The following is a 19,708-nucleotide window of genomic DNA, read 5'->3' on the forward strand; positions in this document are numbered from 1 at the left end:
GGATCCACTCAAAAGAACAACATCACCCATCTCAGAAGCAATCCTCACGCTGCTGAACAAGCTTCCCACCATCCAGCGGAGAGCCATCGGCCATCATAACCTTCAACACCGCCATGCCAATGTCAAAGGAGGATTTTTATCTGGAGCAACTTGAGAATTCTGTGATCACGTAAATTGTTTTATCCAGTTTGTGTTAAGACTGTATTAACTGTCTACTAATAAAGCGATGAAACAGAGCTACAGACCAGAAACCGAGGCAAACTTCCATGTGAATAACTCCTTTAAAACAGAAAATACTAAGGAATTAATAAAAAAAGTCTAAATGGATTTTTAGACAGTATCTACTCTTAAATAATGTGTTTTAAATATCTGTACACATTTACATGACCCCTACCTCACAACAGATGAAAAACGTAAGGCTGATTCTGTGGAGGAGTTTTACTACCAGACTTCTCTCACAAGTTCAAATGATGTCATTGCAGTAGAAATATTAGGTAATTTAACGGTCTCCTAACAGAATACTGCTCTGGGAATTTCAACAAAATTTCAAGTGGTAATACCAAAGCTGGATTTTATGGATTTCTGTAATCTGATGCAAATGCTCCGCGCAGTTGTAAAATGAACCTTTAAAAATCCTGGCACGGAGCGGTCCTGGCCCGCGACCCAAGCAGAGCTCCCCCGCTGACGGCAGGGACCGCAGCTCCAGCACGTCCCGCACCCAGCGGCACTGGGCTGGGGCTGCAGCCCAGGGCTCTCACACAGCGCTGCTCGCAGGAGCGAGGGGGGAGCATAAATCATGTCTATTATGTTCCACCACCAAGCTGGGAGCAAGTACGTTAAAATGGAAGTTACCAGGGCAAAATACCCAGAAGACAAAGCTAATGAATACAAACCCCTCTTCTAGTTCTGTAATTTTGTCACAAATACTTGGAGAGAGAGAAACTGTTGCTGGGTTAAAGCAAGCAGGGCTGGAGAAACAAGTGTTCGTGTGTCTGGAGAGGAAGGAGGGAACCAAGGCAGCAGCCTGAAAGGAGCCACAAAATGGTGAAAGAGAAGTGGCTATATCTTCAAGCAAGCTCTTTCTGTTCAAAAACTAGCAGAGATTTGTTTGGGGCCCCAGAGGTCCCCCAGCCCCCAGGGAGGGCCTGAGAGCCGGGCCCCTTCTCCACCAGATCTGGTGGCCTGAGGCACTGGGTCTTCTCCATTCTTGGGCCATGCTACTGGTGAAGCGTCCCGCATACAGGACGCTAAACCACACACTGCAAATACTACCAGTAACAGCAATTTTTCCCTTCTAGAGTTGTTTTGGTGTACTGACAGGCCAGCAGCTGTGGAGGAACAGGGCTAACATCGACAGACTCTGCACCCCTGGAGCCGGGCGCTCGCACGCCTCACCTGCGGAGCTGATCCTCCGTAACACACACCCCTTCCGCTAAAATCCCCATTTAACCATCCACACCACGGTTTCTGCCTACAGATACCCATTGTACTTCGTTATTTCAAGACACCCCTTTACACAGAGGATGGTTTATCAGGGATTGAAAACAAACAAGGAAACGACCCCCAATACTACATCCACAGCTTTCCTAGGGCACAATACAGAGATGCCCCAGGAAGAATCCCACCGCATAATCAAATTAAGCAGCTCTCTTACCAAAGGCGAATGGCCATCCGCATAACAACAAACCAATTCTGTTGCCATTTAAGCTGCAAAGCCTTCAGAATGGGGTTTTGAAAGCATGACCCATCAGTTCTAATTTTTAAAACTTATCCTTTCAGTCAAGACTAGAAAAAGGCCCATTCCAACTTTTATCTTCACTACAAAGTGCTGTTATCTTGGGCTGATGTCAGGAGCTCTATCTCTCTTTCTGCTGACAAGCAGAGACGAGAGAGATAAGATTGGGAACGAATCTCACTTCTCTGAGTAAATAAATAATCAATACTCATCTAAATGTAAATGAGAAAGTATCCCCCTCTGATAACAGGGCTCTTATCAAACAGCCAATTTTCTACAGACATTTGGCCTCAACCAAATCACCATCATTCAGCCCCAGCCTAATGGCTAAAAATCGTAACTAAATTGAACCGATCACCAGAGATCAACTAAGTTCAGCCATGACTACTACAGGTTCAAATGTTTGGAATGCAATTTTTCCCCCATTAACTTTCAATAGCAATGAAGAATACCACTGTCAGGGGTTGAATCTGCACAATAAACAAACATTAACACTTAAAGAGAGAATGAGGCTTTAAACAAAACCCCAAACAAAACCCATCTCCATCTCAATATCCAAACTAGTTAATAGGGTAAAATGAGGATTACAGAAAGACCTCAATTTAACGTTTGTGTTGTCAAACCTAAACTAAAAAGACCAGTATAAACAAAAAACCCCAAACGGTTTAAAACTGAACCTATATTTTAGTCTCTGCAACAAAACACATCACTACGTCCTATTTATCCTTTATCTTTACCTCCCTCTCAAGAGCTCCTATAATTCTCACAAAAGCCCCAGTTCCAGCTATGCTCTTTGTCAGCTGTTTCTGCTCCCTTTATGGTCCATGCATTTGTTCAAAACACTTTTGAATTTCTGATTTCCATAACATTGACTTCCAGAATTTACTGCACTGTGTGAGAAAAACAATTCCCTTTTGTTTCAAAAAGCCATTGCCAACCCACTGCTTCTGGGGTGTGTAGTTGTTGTCTTATGAACGACTGTGATAAAACCCTCCCAATTTACCGTCTCTACCACATGCACTTCATAGACTTCTCTTGTACCCAGTCATGTCTTTTCCAAACTAGAAAAGATCTCTTCTTAGCATCTACTCCTCATTTCATGTCTGATCCATTTTTGCACTCATCCATTTCTGTATCTTTTTACTTCTATATTATCCTTTTTGAGATAAAATATAACAACTAAGATGTGGGCACATCATGATTTATGGACTGGCATAGTAATGCTTTCTGTTTTGTTCTCTATTCCTTTCCTAATTTCTGATATTCAATTTATCTTTCTGACTGCTCCTAAGCACTGGGCTGAAGTGTTCAGAGAACTACCCACGACAATTCCAGGATACTTTTCTTGACTGATGGAAGGTAATTAGAGCCCATCATTGTATACATATAGTTACGGTTGCTTTTCACCACGTATATTATTTTGCACTCATTGACACCGAATTCCCTCTCTCATTTTATTGTCCTGTCACTCAGCATTGTGAGATACCTCTGCAGTGCTTCACAGGCAGCTTTTATTTGCACTATTCTTACTTCTTTTGTATCAACAGCACATTTTGTCACATCAGCATTCACATCCTCTTCCATGCCCCACATTACTGGAACAATGCAGGTTCTACCAGTTCCACTGGAACTCCACCAGTAACCTAGTTACTAATAATGGAGGGCCATTATTCCTATTCTTTGTTTCCTGTCTTTTAATCAATTACTAATCCATGTGAGGATCCTCCTTCTCGTCCTGTGACAGCTTAATTGCTTTATGAGCCTTTGTCAAATCTTTTTTGGAAACCTAAGCATGCTATGTAAAACACATCATCCTCATTCAGATGGTCTCCGACTTCCTCAAAGACTGCTCACCGGTTTCTGAGGCACAACCTGCTCTACAAAAGCTATGCCGATTTTTTCCTCAGTATATTGCATTTGTCCATATGTCATCTATTAATTCTGCTCTTTGCTACAATTTAATTTTACAGTTTTGCAGTTTGCCTGGTAAGGAAGCCACGGTATACTGGCTTTCAACGAACAGGGGTCATACTTGCCACCATCCACACCCAAGAGAGAAGCAGATATGAGCAACATATTATACATCATATTTAACAGCACAGCACCTTCCTATCTGACCTCTTCCAAATCTCCCAGTGACTACTGTCTGCTCACGGTGGTCTGTTACTCTTCGTGGATTAATTTTAAAACTTACTCTCCTGGCACAGCTCCTCAGACAACTCTCTACAGAAACACTATGGCGCAAGAACATCTTCAGCCTCCAAACGCAAGATCTGCTGAGGCCCGCAGCAGAAAGGGATACGCATGCTGCCGTATTTCAGCAGAATAGTAAAACTCGTCTGCTTTTACAGCAGATGAAGACCTGTCCCCGGTGGGCCAGCAAACGCTATGCCAGGAGCTATGAGGCTGCCTGAACATCCATGGTGCTGAAGGACATGATATTTTGGCCCGTCACCCAAAACAACGGCAGAAGTTTTCACAGTGCTGCAGGAGGATTTCCACGTCTCTGCACGGCCAGTCCCTGTCCCCGTCCCCATCCCTTTGCTCACACACCCGTGACACCCGGCGTCTCTCCCTTCCTCCCTCGCCTGCGTCTCCCGCACAGCCTGGGCTGCACTCGCACATGAGAGCCGGTGCCGCTGCACGGGGACGAGCAGTGCAGGTGCAGCGTGGTGCGGTGACGGAGGATGCGTCCACACCAACTTGCGCTAAGTGGGAGGAAAGTGTGGGAGCACGCTGCCGCCGCAGCACCGCCAGGCACAGGACCTCGACTGCTCCTGTGTGTACGGCTGTAATTCCAAAATAACACATGAAAAATCAGAAATTTGAAGACAGTTAGGCAGTCATCGCCTAATAGCCAAGGCGATAGATGCCAGGCAGACAGCAAATAAGCAAAAGTGAACATGTGCTGTGTTTCAGGCTCTGTCCACGTACAGAAGACAGACAGGAAAGCAGTCAAAAGAAAAGAGTTGATAAACATTTAATGTTGATGTCTGTGGTACTTTCCTATTTCAAGTTTCTCCTTTCACAAGGATACATGATTTATTGCTTCACTGCTCCAACCCTAGGTTTTGAAAGTGTGATTTCTTTCGAGTTTAAACTGTATTTACATTTATTTTTTTGTTATCACTTTTTTATTATTGCTATAGAAAATATTTGCTGGAAATATGTTGCAGCTATTACAAGGTCATAAAAAAAGAGGAGGTTTATGTATTTCTATCATTTCAAATAGTGTGTCAGAAAGTATCAGTTGCGCTAAGCATAAGACTACTGGATTCCAGCTTTCCCTCTGCCAGCACATGGGCACCATATGGAGAATTAAAATAGCTCAATGTGGATGCTCCTTGGGTGCTGGCTGGGAGCAGGCAAACCGAGGCACCGCATCGTCCTCGGGAGGTCCTCCCTCGGGCGCCGTCTGCCTCTGGAGAGGCGCGGGTGAAGACCACCTTTCCCATCAATGCCGGACACTGACCCTGGGCTAGAAGATGAATACTGGGCAAGGACTATAAACAAAAGAGGACTGAAGAAGGAGAGGGATCGATACACTGCAGAGAGCACAGAAACTGGGAACAGAGAGAGGTCTCAGGCCTCCTTCTGTAGAATTTTTCTTAGAACATGACAGAAGGGGCAAGGATTCCATTGTGTGCTTGGCAATGACAATAAAACAACAGAAAATATGTAAACAGTTTGAGAGGAAATAGCTGTAAAGCCAGAATGTTTACATCTCAAATCCTACTGCTATGAGGACATCTTAAATCTGTTTATCCGTTAAAAATCTCCAAAGACCCTCAACACCTCTGAAGTGGAATAAAGATTTTATCGTTACAAATGCAAATATTGGTTAATAAATAAAGATATTTAAATAGTGAAAACAAACTTTTAACATTACGCACAAGCATGAGACTTTTTTTTAGTTCAATCTGTTTTTTCTTAACTTGCACTGTTGTGACATTACTGAATTTTACATACAGTTATCTGCTGCTCTCCGCAGAAATACAGATGGTTTTTGTAGAAATACACAGTCATTTATATGAAACAATTGTAAAATAGTTTATGGAAACCAGTGGTGTAATGCATTCAAATAAATGCCAGGACCGGCTGATGGAGAGCCAAGGTGTTAAATCACACTGCTTAAGAATTCAGCTGTGGGAAACAGATAGTAAATCCAGAGTGACAGAATTTCCAGTGATGGCAAAGGTTTCTGACATCTAGTCCAGTACACAAAAACTACAGCAGTTCAAACCCATTTTACTTAACACTACCTTGACAGCCAGCGAAATTAAAGAATTTAGTCAAAAGCCCCTTAAAAAGAAACAAACACTTCATTTATGTATTGCTTTTTTGTGGAATAGAAAACATGCAGCATAACTAGCATCAAACCAGTCTTTGCAGAACATTAACGGAACTGCTTTATTTAATTGCTACTACAGACTTCTTTTTCCATTAGCAATGTATAGCTCTAAATAAAGCTGAAAGGAGAAAGAAATCATCGTGTTTGAGCTATAATGTAATGTACCTATGGCAGAAATACAACATACAGATTTTTAATTTTAATCACAGATTTAGGAGGCAACGTCAGGGCAAGCAGCTGTATGGGTTACAGCTAACACTAAGTTCCTTCCACAGTCTGCTACCTAAAAGACGGCACCAATGTGAACATCCTGCAATCCAAGCTCAGATGGTTATTTGTGATGCAGATCAACGTGAGGTCTCTACCTTACTGACTTGGATTATAAAGTGAGAAAGGTGCTTTCCCCTGGTTACAGACGTGTAAGTAATAGTATTGCAGCAAGGGGCAATACAACCACCCGGACGGGTGGATTTCAGGCTTCACAAAAAACTAGCAGGAAGGAGACGGTCCCGTGAATGTACCTGGTGTATCAGTAGTACCTTCTTTCATCAGAGTGGATAAAATAAACAAAAAAGTCTCTGTCATCCAAACACTGAACCGCAGAATTTAAAATTACGGCTTTATTACCAATCCAGAAGAACCAATAAATGTATGATTTCAATACCAACAGCTCTAAAATAGAGTCAGTTCAATATTTCACTTTCATTTCAGAGGCCAGGCATGAAAAATTTTCCTCAGCCATTTGGCCTGATGTCCAGAATCCCATCAGCCCAAACGCACAGGACTAACGAGCTATTTCTATTCTGACAAACTATTCACAAACTTTATTCCCGATGAGCTGTTCCACGTACACCAACATCCCCGTCCCCCTGTCACGTCAGTGTCTGCTCAGCATCAGCAGGCTGGTGAGAAAGGGCTTCCTGAAATAAATTATTACCGCTGCAAAACAGAGATGGAGTTTGTAGGCAGAAGGAAATCATTTCAAGCAGCTTCCATCACACCCTCTCCAGCACAGAGGGGCTCACCCTGCACAACACCAATCCTGCCGAGGAAAATCTGCTACAAAAATAACAAGCCAGCAATCCTTCCTCTTTCCCTAACACACATCACGGCAGAGAGCAAGCGAGCGTCAGACCCAAACACAACTCCGGGAACGTCGGGGCAGAGGCTGCTGGGCAGGAGGGGTGAGGAAAGCCGCATCCCGGCAGAAGCGAGCTCCTCCGAGAAGCAGCCGCAGGACCGGACAGCCAGCTCCTTACCGCTCCTGCACGGGACCGGCAGAACGGGGAGAAAGCCGGGACAACTAGGGGCTATACGTTTCACTTACACCTCTTTTACTACATTGCCTCTTTGGTGAAAGGGGGGCAGCAAGCAGGAGAGTCTTGACCAAGGATCTACAATACTGATGTTCTTTTTAATTTATATCCTGCTAATATAAACAGCTTAATGCAAGGAAAACCAGGATTTCTGAAGTATTTCCAGGTAAAGCCATTCATCACTGGGGGCACAAGACTCTGCAGGGATGCTATAATTATCCAAAACAAAGCACTGAAAGCCAAAGAAACTCAAAACTACCATTAAGCAGAAAAGCACGCATGTAAACACCAAGGAAATACAAATTAATTGGCTTTTCACTGTCACAGATGCTGGGGCTTACATCTCTTTAAGAGTCAGAGCAAACATATGCATCGCCTACTCTAACATATTTGCTTTTAAATTTAAACTCCTCAGTTACCATCATTCAATGACAGTATCAAACTTTAATGACAGTTTATTCTAATTGTGGTTCATTTCTTAAAAATGCCTTAATCACAGGGCTGCGGTTTTACATAGTTTCTTTTATCTTCCTAATTCTCCTTTTTTATATATATAAAAATACATATATATACGCAATAAAAATACACACACACCCCCTTTCCAGCCATTTCTTTTTGTCCCATTCCCCCGCCTACAAGGTGGGGATGAGGAAGCAAAACCCAAGTGAGCTCTACAGCTCTTCCAGCAGCAAGAGCAGCCCAGGAGCAGGATTCTCCGTTTCCAGCCGCCCCAGCCCCAACGCCGACGCCGCGGTGCCAGCCAGCCGTGCAGCACGCTGGCCTGCATCAGGAAGGAGTTTAATGGTTCTCTCCTGACCTTAACACCTACAGCCCGTTAGCTCCTCCTCTCCTGCGCTTTCCAACACCCTGATAACCCCCACCGTGAACTGGGAGAACAGGTACCATCCGAAAGATGCTCAGAATTAGCACTTTTCCCCATACTTTGTCTTCTCCTGCCACACGCAACCACCCCCTTGGAAAGGAGAGCCACCACCCCTGCTCCAAAGGGTGGCTGCAGCTCCAAGTGCCCGGGGGGCACAGGGACACCCTGCCCTGAGCCAGGCAGGGTCCTGCGGGGGGGACAGAGATGGGGTCCCCATCGGACTCCGCTCCTGCTGAGAGCACAGGCTCACAGCAAGGTCCCTTAGGAACTCCCTGCAGCCAGGCACCAGAGTCTTAATCCTCTGATGAAAGGAAAACATTTATTGATGGAGAATAACAAGCAAATGTTTCATTAATGCCAACAGTAATCTCAAGGCAACCAACACATAAGAGTCCAAGGAGTTTAATCTATTCAGGAACTTACAAGAGTTATATTCTGTTTTGGGATTATTAGGGATATTTTTAGAAGTCACAGTGTTACACTTCTTTAAAGACCTAGTTTTCAATAATTTAGAAATTAAAACGGAGATGTGTACATGATAGGAAGGAGATTCTGGGTTCGAAGGCTAAGGCGTAGTTTCAGGAGGGCCATTCTGCACATGCAACAGAGACCCCGGGCCTCGCTCTAGATACCAGATTCGCTGAGGACCCCACAGAAATATATTTTCCTTCAAAACTGAAGATGACCTGCTCCACAGGGGGAGCAAATTTGCATGTTATAAACGGCTCCCGTCCTGCCTCCTCACTGCCAGCCTCCCCTGCCTCCAGCCACCACTGCATTCCAGTGCTGCCGCCACGACCGGCCACGGGGACACGGAGCCGTCGTGCCCCTTCCCGGCACTCTGGGAACACCAGCTCTCCTTAGCATCTGTGGGAGGCAGGAGCAAGACAAATCGGATGCGGCACCACAGCATCAAGACCGAGTATTTACAAACATAACCGCCGAGATACTCCAGGAATAGGAAAATCGTGGGAGAGGTTTAAATGAAAACCTTCACCGTTACGGCATCCGCGCGATTTCCCTTGGGCCTGGTGGGGTGCTTCACAGTGAGTGGTTTTTCACACAAGTAGTATCTTTGTATTGCAGTTTTTGCTTATCGCCTGTGTACGTTTTGAATAAAACGTGTTTATAAACAGTTTCAGAAGCATGTTTAAGACAAGAAATTTGACATTAAAAGTGGTGCTGATATGTTAGAAAGTGAATTTTCAAACAAAACTCGGATCTCTTTTTCCCTAGTTGCTTTCTGAATGGAAGATGAGCCTCATGCAGCACACTCTATTTTGAGCTTCTGTTCTCCAAGTTCTGAAGGGTAACTTAACAGCTTTGTGTGAACAAATCTGAAACACAGGAATAATAAACCATTACAAAACATGGTTTTGTAATAGATTGTGCTCTGAGTTACCTGGTGATGGAACAGATTATTTTAACTGGCCTTTGCAGCTATAATTCCCTTCATACTGTTGTAGAGACTAAAATACGATATGGAGACTTTTATTTTTAGGTCCTATCCCCGTTTCTTGAATTTTTCTCTTTCCTTATTATTCAGCTTCCTGTGGCAGTGAGATAATACACTTATCCAGACCAGTAAGATTATTTTAGACTATTTTCGGTCACTTTACACATTTTAAAGAATGCAAAAAGCACTAGTTGACAGCTGTTAGGGACTTGAATGTTATTGTAAAGCAGCTGGTTTCATTTATAGAAAAAGTATTAGTCTTTCTCCAAACTGAACAGAATACTAAGTTAATAACTCTCACTCTAACCTACGGAAAATACAGGTCATGTCTGTGAAATGTTGGCAGAAGGTATTGTTTATAACAATTAAACTTGTATAGCATTTTGTTCTTAAAAGGATCGAGCATTTCTGGTTCAGGGATGTTTGCAGTTTGAAGCAGCTATTAAATAATAATCAGTAGCATGTTCACCCTGCAAAGAATTTCTACTTAAAATCAGACAAGATTAATCAAACAAGGCTTCTCTGTTCACAAGAAATTTCAAATGAAGAGAGGCTGACACGGACCAGAAACAGGCAGGATTATTCTAACGTTTCAGCATTTTACATTGTTTAGCTTTGTCTCTCATTTCCTTCTAAGAACATTCGGTTTTTATATACTGACATCAATGCTTAATTTGTTTGAAAACAAAGCCTCTATACACATTCTCTCTGCATTCTTATTTACTTTACATTAGTGTTTATAGTCCACTCAGTCAAGCTCTGGAGGAAAAGGCAACTGGCATCCCAGAGAATATATTTATTGAAGAGCAAAAGGAATGAGACAGCTCAAAGGCGAGGAAGGTAACTTTCAAGTGTACATATAGCTCCTGTACGTATTTAATTTGAGAATCACCATGGCATCAAGATACACAAAGTATCAAGAATGAAGTCATCATCTTTCTTATGTTCTTAAAATTCTAAGCCATGCAAACATATTTTATAGAAAATATTGAATGAGGGCTTTAGTGCAGATATAAGAAGCCCGATAAGATCTACTTGCCTACTGCACATTGTGGGATGCTGTCAGACCCAGCCTTAGCGGTGCTGTCGTATCTGAACATAAGGGTCTCTGCATTTCATCTTGGAAAAACCGTGCTTTCCTTGGTCCAACCGAGAGCCTTCCTAAAAAGTAGGATTTAAAATGTACGTCTACCATAACCTAAATTCCTAGGCTAACTGGGTAACACACAAGTATTGGTAAAAGTAAGACCAGCAGAAATACACACCAGATTGATTGTGTAAGAAAATCATTTAGCAGTAAAGCAAATCAAGTTATATTGATAGTGGTATTTTACAACATGATCTGTACGACCTACAAAACTTTCTCTGCAAAACATGACGGTGGGATTTTAAAAGCATGCCTAATATCTACTCTTTTTAGAAATTAACATTAAGACTCTTACTGATTTCTAGGGAGCAGAATTACAGCAAGTACTGAAACACCCAAATCTCACCTTCTAAAAAGGCTTTTCAAGACTGCATTATTGTATCCGTCCAAAATCTAGACAGCACCATATCTGACATTTTCACTGATAAGTTCAGGAAGAACAAGAAGTTCTTATGCTCATGATTTCAAGCATGTATTCAGGAAGAACAAGTTCTTATGCTCATGATTTCAAGCATGTGATTCCCTTTCTGTAGATCTGCCACATTGCAGACCAATTTTATATTTAAACCATCAGCTGCCGGAGTGCTCGCAATGTTCAAAAACATTCTCAAAGAGATCTACACATGGCAAGTTTATACAAAGCAATCCTTACGCTATCTGTGGATACTGGGGTTCTCTACAGGGCCATTATCCCAGCATCTCAGCACTGCCCAGGCCAACATGATATGCACAGCAAGGTCCCTGCAGCACTGAAGGGAGCTTCCAGCTTTTCTCTCCTCGCTGCTGTGGCCCGCCGTGGTTAGGGTATCACCCCCATCCTTAGTCTCTTTCTCTCCCATTCTGGCTATTTTGAGAAAACTCACTTCCATGAGAGATGTCACCGAGGCTCCCTCAAGGTGGTCCATCGCTGGATTAGACCAGTCTCCTCAGGGAGCTCATTCCACAACCAAGAGTGTTTTATTTCCAGCTCTCATGTAAAATATGCACGCGCAATACATGCTGCTGAGCACGCAATAGGTTAAACAAATTGATGATAAAGTATTCTACTTAGTTTTTTTCATTACCATGAGAAAACATCAATTACATTTTCTACTTTATGAGTGTACACAAGGGAATCCATTACAATAACAGAGAGGTTATATGACTGGTTTTGCTGCTTCTTTCCTAAGCAAAAAGAGCAGTTAGTTTTTAAAGACAATGAAACCAGCCCAGAGAAAAGGAAGGCACACCAGCATGTCTGCATAGACAGTTCCTACCCTGATTTATCCAGCCTGACTCCAACTAATTAAACATCTGCCTCAACAATTTCCCCTGCAGATTTATCTTCTCCAGTATGTAGCACTGACTGGTTGTTACAGGCTTTTCCCTAACTTGCAGCCATTCCCATGCACTTCTTCCATTTGGTTATTTGGGCACGTGGCAAGAGATGATTCAGTATTCCCATTAACCCCCTGCTGCTGCCTGTTGCGGGACAGGTCACTGGGCTCCCAAAGCACTGCTTCAGTACAACCATGTCCTCTGTGAAACGACTCAAGGGCCGTGGTTCTCTCAGCTATAACACATACAGGTTATTTTACCACCTGCATTTCCTGTTGATTGACTCAAAAATTATTATTTAAAAATGGTCAGAGTTCATACCTCGAAGGCAAAAGCCTTGTGACACTAAGAAAGGAGACCGCAAGGAATGTGAAATAGTTTGAATAGTTTGCAATAATTTTATCTAACATAATATCTAAATAGAGCTAGGCACAATCAGAATATTGCTTCCATTTCTTTCATGCCACTGTGAAACAAAGGTTGTACTCAACTTCTATCTCCTTCTACTGACCTATATCTTCCTGCAACAAATAATCTTTGGCTTGAAGTTAAATTGCAGTCAAAAGTCTTTATTCAGCTTTAGTCTTTTCAACAAATGGGATTTTGAAATAAACACATTGATATTATTATTTTTTACAGGCGTAGTTCACACTACACGAATGTCAGTGCATGGGCTGAAACAGAACGTGTGGAAACTTGGGCTCTGCGCGACCCTTCGTCAAGAGAAACTTTCTGTGCCATTATCAGCCTCGTGCCCCAGGAGGTAGGCAAGGGTCGGTAGCTGCGAGGATGGTAACGGCACTTTTAAACAAGTCAAAAATAGAGACGCTCAGAAGGTCATTGACTCATGGAGGTGACCAAGGCTTATAGATTTTCAGGAACCTGTGACTCAATTGCTTGTTGAAAAACCTACTTGTAAGCTGCAGATTACTGGCTGAATAAAATAATTAGAGAAAACAAGTCTAGTATTTTAGTCCTGGTCATGCTGCAGCATCCCCTTCCTGATTATACAACAGAAATTCTTCAATTTCTTCCTCACCCAAAACAGCCAACCAAGGTTTGCATTTTCCTACAAACATAGGACCAATCTGAAAAATGTCACGTGAGTCAGTGGTGAAAATAGGTCAGAAAGCAATTTCTTATACAAGTACTTGAAAACAGCATCAGCTGTAAACATAATAAACACATTTGTCCTGTGAAGACTGGTCTGGAGGCACATTGAAAATGTGCAGAAAAGTTCATAGGCATTCCAGTTTTATTAAAATATTACAAAAGCTTTAAATAAACATGTTAATGTTTATTTAATATTTATTTAGTAAATGTTACTATTTTTGGTTAGTACTTTTTAAAAATCAGAACAATCAACTTAAAAGGAAGCGTTGCTGAATGAGAAGAAATGCTTTTCCTAAATTATGTCTTATCTTTTATTCAGAACTTTGACATCCTAATCCACTGCTTAATAATGACTTGGGCTACGATGGCACAGGACCGTACTGCGCTAATAGTCTGATCTTAAATTCCATTTATCTGTGCATCTCCCAATGAAAGTAAGAGGCATATCCACTCCAAATATGAAGAATCTGGTGGTAGATGAAGAATGATGATGAAATCTTTTCCCACTCCCGCTCCAGTCTATCCATGCCCACTGCGGTGGCATCCCGAGTGTTAACTGTCCTTTAGCCCAGCAGCTCTTCCACCCCGCTCTGCTAACGGCAGCCGAAGGGGACTGTGAAAGGCTTGTTTCGGATCCAGAGGGCAGTGCAAGCAAGAGGATCCCTCTGTGCAGACAGCTGCAATTTCTGCTGTTTTAAAGATGACAGGTAAGACCCTCCAAACCCCCCCTACTCCCTCAAACTCTGCTGACTGATGAATCACAGTTTTGGATAAGGGAAGTAACCGGGAATAAGGGAAGTATTGGATAAGGGAAGATAATTTTAATAAAAAAGTTTAATTCGTGATTTAACAAATTAATACATAAATACCTAATCTTAGAAGTCCCTTCACCCATGTGACAGTATTACATGACAATTTCAATAATGCATTATGAGTGCCCACCAACACTTAAAAAAAAAGAACAAAAAAAATATTTCATTTATGAAATTCAGTGATATGGGAATTCAAGCAGAAACCTTTCCCTAGAGTGATCACTCTTCTCCCAGTGACTCCAATTCATGAAGCTTACAACTGCAGGTCCTAATTCTGGTCGTATCTATACACAAGATTAAACTGAAATCTGCAAGCAACACCGACTATTTCAAGAAATCCATCCAACTACATGTTCAAAAGTAAATATATCTATAAGTAACCAAAAGGTTTTTAGTCGTGACTTCTACCTGTGGTTATTCCACAGCAGGGACGATGGTCACATCTCAAAGAGGTGAGATGTCACATGGATAATTTATAAAAAGTAAATTTAAATTATTTCTTATATAATTAAAAAAAAAAACCAAAATGATACATACATGCCTATATACCCTGTTACTACAAAGGTTTCTGAGCAGGAGTGCCAAGACAGTAGAAATGAATGTATTAGTTGAAGGAATAAATGACAGGTCCATTCCATTTCTAAACTACTGAGCAAAAGTAACAAAATAAAAGCAAAAACAAATTTCAAATGGATAAAGAGTAAAACATCTGTTATGTGAAGGAGGAAAGTAGTTTAAAGACTGAGCTAAGTGAATCCTTTAGCCACCTCTCTTCAGGGAAGAGAAATCTGACCCCAGGAAATAAATAAAAGTCACCCAAAAAGTGAACAAAAGAGGTGTTTGAAAAAAACAGAACACCATTCATCGCAGCTAACGACTTGTTCATTATGAGTGATGATGGATAAAGACTTCTCACGCTGAGATGAAATCAAGATTTATATGCATTGTTTCCTCTCCCAACTTGTGGGAAGATCATCATCATTTAATTCTATCTCTGCGGCCAGTGATGGGCATCCAGAGAGCTGGTTATCAAACGGCGCAGTCAGCTGGCAAAAGCCGAAACGTGCAGTTGGCAGCCCGGCCCCCCCCGGCCGAGGGTGAACAATGACTCCTGGCCAGCGGCCAAATTGCTGCAGACGCTGGCGGGTCTCATCTACAACCACCCCGACCAGCATCTCTCTCTCTCCCCCCCCCCCCCCCCCGCTCTCCTCTGCCATTTTTTACAGCTCTTATCGTTCCCTTGGAATATGGCCTTGAGACAGCTCATCCGTGTCCTTCACCGTGTTATCTCTTCTAACTTTTATTAAAACTTCAGCTCTCATCTGAAGATAGCTAATTAAATCCATGACAGATTATACAATAGTTTAAAAACTGCACTGAACTACTTTTTCTAAAGAGAAGAGGGTTTATTTTCTTTTCCCATAGTTAAAACTAAGCGTATATAAGGAGGTTTCATTCATTTACAAAGACAAGATCCTTATCTTTACCTAGTATATAGATAGGTTTATATTAAAGTTCCTTTGTTGCGTGACAAGACTCGGTGCAATTTCTCACAGTAATTATCTCTTGTTGCTGGAAAGATCTCTCAGCCTTATACTTTTGAAATATATATACTAACATATATGTGAATGCACATTTACACCCTGGAAAAGCATTGCTCTAAAATATAAACACAAGTACTGTAAATTTTCTTTTTTTAAATGTTGATATGTCTTAACTATAATAGTACTATTTTGAAAACATTGCAGGAAGAAATTTTTCTTTTTCTCTACAACTAACGATGAATCCTTTAAATTATTTAAAATCATACTGAGCATCATTTTCTTACATAAATTAAAAGTATATAAATTCTATCAAGGACTGGTCTTACTGTATTTCCACCCATCATCTCAAATTACCACTAGCTGGACTTGAATGCAAATGGCTTTGTTATCATAAATAAATATTTGCAGTAATAGATATACTGCTCTGCAGCAAACATTATGCAGCTCCTCCACTGTCTGCTTTTTGCCAGTGTCTAGAACACGAACCTGTGCACAGAACTGCTTCTGAGTGGTGCTGAAAATCACAATACCCACTGAAAAAAACCCAAGCATCTTTCACAACAGTTAAAAAGAGATATAAAATATGCTCATGGAAAAACACCCTGCCCTCTAAAAAATACGATAAATAACCCACCTGAGCCTCTCTGTGATCCCTTCCTTCTCTTTAAGGCCTTTTGTAAGATATCCTTCATGGTGACCTTCATACTGTCCACCTGAATAAGTGAGAATCCATGAGCAGCATTTCTGCAAGACAGATGCACATGCATTTTTACAAAATAATCATCATCAGGCAGCTCACTGCAATTTCGTTAGTTTCAAGCAAAGGACTTGTTAGGCACAACAATTAACAGAGTTGTGCTATAAAAGTAAGTTAAAAGGAGAAACTGAGCAAACTCCCTTAGAAAGGCGGAGACAAAAGTGGAGAAAATGGATTGAGATTCAAGGTAAGGATTTTCCTAATTTATCTTTATTTTTGATCAATTTGTGTTCATCATTAAAAAAGAAAAATGAGCAAATGTACCTGTGGAGCTCCTGAACTACTCATTATTAAGTATCTGCTAGGCATTTCACAGTGCATACAAGAGAAACAGTTTGCAATGTCATTTTCATACATGTCCTGATGGCAGACCTAACAAATCATTAAGGAGAAGTGGAAGAACAACACTCAGAGAAATAACAGCAGCTTTTCAGCACTAGTAATGTATAGCATTATTTCAAACATAAATAATGCGCTTTCTTTGGACACATTTTTGTGAACATCACAGCACAAAATCTCACGGAAAGGTTTACGACAGCGGGGTACTTGTCCTGGCCATTGCCCGCAGGAGAGTCCACACCTGGGGGAAACGCTGCAAACAGCATGGGGGTGGTTACGGAAGATACCGCCAGCCAAATATTGAAAGTGGCATCACTGGGGAAGCAGAGAAGATGACAATATAATAGAAGAGATACTGGATTAATGTATCAGTAGATTTTGCCCCTTAGCCCTTGCAGTCAATCTCTGCTCATGTCAGTAGATGTCACTGCAGACAGTTAGCACAGAAATTTGAGAGCTGCTAGGCACCCACAGGGAGAGATTTGCACTGCATGGAAAAAACCTGTTTTGCAAAGCTATTTAGACAGGAGGAGGAGCTTTGTATCTGGCAACTAGGAATTTTAATCAGGGAGTAGAGCTCTATATGAATATCGCAGCTGGAGTATTTTTAAAAGCAACTGGCAGTCAAAAGCAATCCAAGCAACACAATTACATCATTAAAAACAAGACCATATTACATGTCACTTTAAGACACAAACGCTGGGAATACAAGCTTGAGTTCAGATCACTTCAGACGTGGCATCCCTAGCCCACACTGTGACACAGCCTACATGAATAAATGACATCTTCAAAAGCCCTCACCATACGTTAGCACTTACTCCTGGCCACTGGCTGCAGCGCAGACACGGCGGCCAGCGAAGTCCCTGCCTGGGCACATGCTGGCCACCAGCTTTCTGTCCTGCAGCTCACTCGCGCTCTTCTTGCAGCTATCAGAACAGCAAGCACACACTGTCCCCTTTTATCCTGCTCACAGCACAGAGCTACCTTATTTACCCCAGTTAAACTTTTCAACTCAACATCATCTGCCAAGAGTGGCTGGAACAGGCCGAAGAGACGGTCAAGAAATCCACAACGGGTGGTCACTTATGCATTACAAAAAATGAAAATGCCTGCCGCGCTGTAAGTAATGTATCCGATGGGTCTGTTTTCAGAGCATCCCCCAGCTCCTCACCCCACGGCAGACAGTCCCACAAGTCACTGGTATAAAACGGTGTTTCCTTCTCATCAGTTGTGAGTTAGTCTCATCTGAATTTCATTCTCAATTCCCTTTGTTCCTGGCAAAATGAAACTGCCTAAAAGCCCCAAATTTATGTTCTCTAGACCATTTATTATTTATAACTCTATCTTACTTGTCTTCAAACCAAATATTCCCAACCTTTTCATGCATCTACTTTTCCCCCTCTCTATTTCTGCTGCGTGTTTCATACAGAACGAGCAGAACTGAGCCCACTGCTCCACATGAGGGAGTACCATCCATGTCTGCAGTGGGGAGATTGCCATCCTCGGTAGAGCCCAAGGATTCAGAGGTTTTGACTAATGCCATACAGCGAGCAGAGACCCTCCTAAACTCTCTAATGATGAGCAGATCTTCCCTTAAGCTGCTACGGAGCCCTGCAACGTGCACGAGCACTGCACAACATCTTGCCTTTGCCCAGCAGCTTCCTGGTCGTTCACCTCGCTTCCCAAAGTCATTACAGCTCCAGTCTGAACTGATCTGCTGAGCTAAATTTAGTGGATTTTTTAAAGTGAAAAACCTCTTATACAATTATACTATAATTACAAAAAGGAAACTACCTTTGTGCTTTTATTTAAATGACACGATGTTTGTCAATGAAGCGCTACAAGAAAAGCCTTGCACACTGGACCCAACCATCAGAACACCGATTCAAAAGACATCTGGCACCTTCAGGTAATTCATATAATTCTCTGCAACACAGAAAGAAGGTTTCCAGAGAACTGCAACCAAAATACAGTAAAATAAATTAAAATACTGCAGAAAAAAAAAAAAACAGCAAAGGTGAAGAAAGTCTTCCAAAACCTTCTATGGTCAAAACAACTGGAGTCACAATTTTATTTTTTTTCCTTTAGTACAGAATGTTTTTCAAACGTGTTTTCCCACAAACAAAGCAGGGCCTGCAGCCTACACGACAGATCAGCCCCGCTTCCCGCTGGGCACGAAGCAACCGACGGCAACCGACCACGTCTGACCCAGCTCGGGGCTGCTCACACCAACACGTATCTGGAACATCCCGAAAATGGAAGATTGTCTTTCGATTCCTGACACTTCAGCTGCTAAAGAGCACATGCTGCTGTTGATCCCGCTCGTGTCTCAGGCCATCCCGACTTGGTTGATTCTTTCTATTGAGCAGCTGGCCTGAGAACTGTCAGACTAATTTTCCTGACACTCTATTACTAACTCATGCCTGAGCCACGGCCATTCTTTGCCTCAGAAGCTGGATCTCATCCCAGAACAATCTTTAAAAGTTTATTTTACTGATCAAAGCAAAATAAGAAAACCCTCTGTGTTTTACTATATTTAGTGTGCTATCCAGTAAGCGAGACTTTGGCAAGAGCAGTGAAATGTAAAGCGCACCCCACATTTGTAAACTTTTGGATATTTGCTCTGGAACAGCGCCAGAGGGTCTGAAACGCCCGTCCCAGTACAGATGCACGATTCTCCCCTTCCTTTGCTCTGGCTCACTAAGCGTGCAGCGCTGTTTTTCTCTAACAATACACCACAGAACCTCAATAACAACATTTTAGCCCTCAGTAAACTCACAAAACTGAGCCGAGAGTGGATTTAAGCCCAGACCAAAGAGATTCTGCCGTCATCCTAGGGTCAGGCCAGCGTGTCAGAGCACATTTCCTGCGCCGCAGAGGAGGAGAAGCCCCGCGCCGTCCCCGGCACGCTGGAGCGCTATCAAACAGGCAGGGAGAA

General features: G+C 42.2%; 1 protein-coding gene across 3 annotated transcripts in view; it reads right to left on the bottom strand.

Moving 5' to 3' along the window:
- Positions 1-19,708, bottom strand: part of MAPKAP1 (mitogen-activated protein kinase associated protein 1) — a 99,110-nt gene that overhangs the window by 32,054 nt on the left and 47,348 nt on the right. For all 3 annotated transcript variants that reach the window (XM_009280090.1, XM_009280091.2, XM_009280092.2), the window contains exon 6: positions 16,309-16,418. In XM_009280090.1, the coding sequence (XP_009278365.1) occupies positions 16,309-16,418 (110 nt within the window). The remainder of the gene's footprint in view (positions 1-16,308; positions 16,419-19,708) is intronic.

The sequence above is a fragment of the Aptenodytes forsteri genome, unplaced genomic scaffold (assembly GCF_000699145.1).
Source record: "Aptenodytes forsteri isolate BGI_AS27 unplaced genomic scaffold, ASM69914v1 Scaffold163, whole genome shotgun sequence".
Taxonomy (NCBI): domain Eukaryota; kingdom Metazoa; phylum Chordata; class Aves; order Sphenisciformes; family Spheniscidae; genus Aptenodytes; species Aptenodytes forsteri.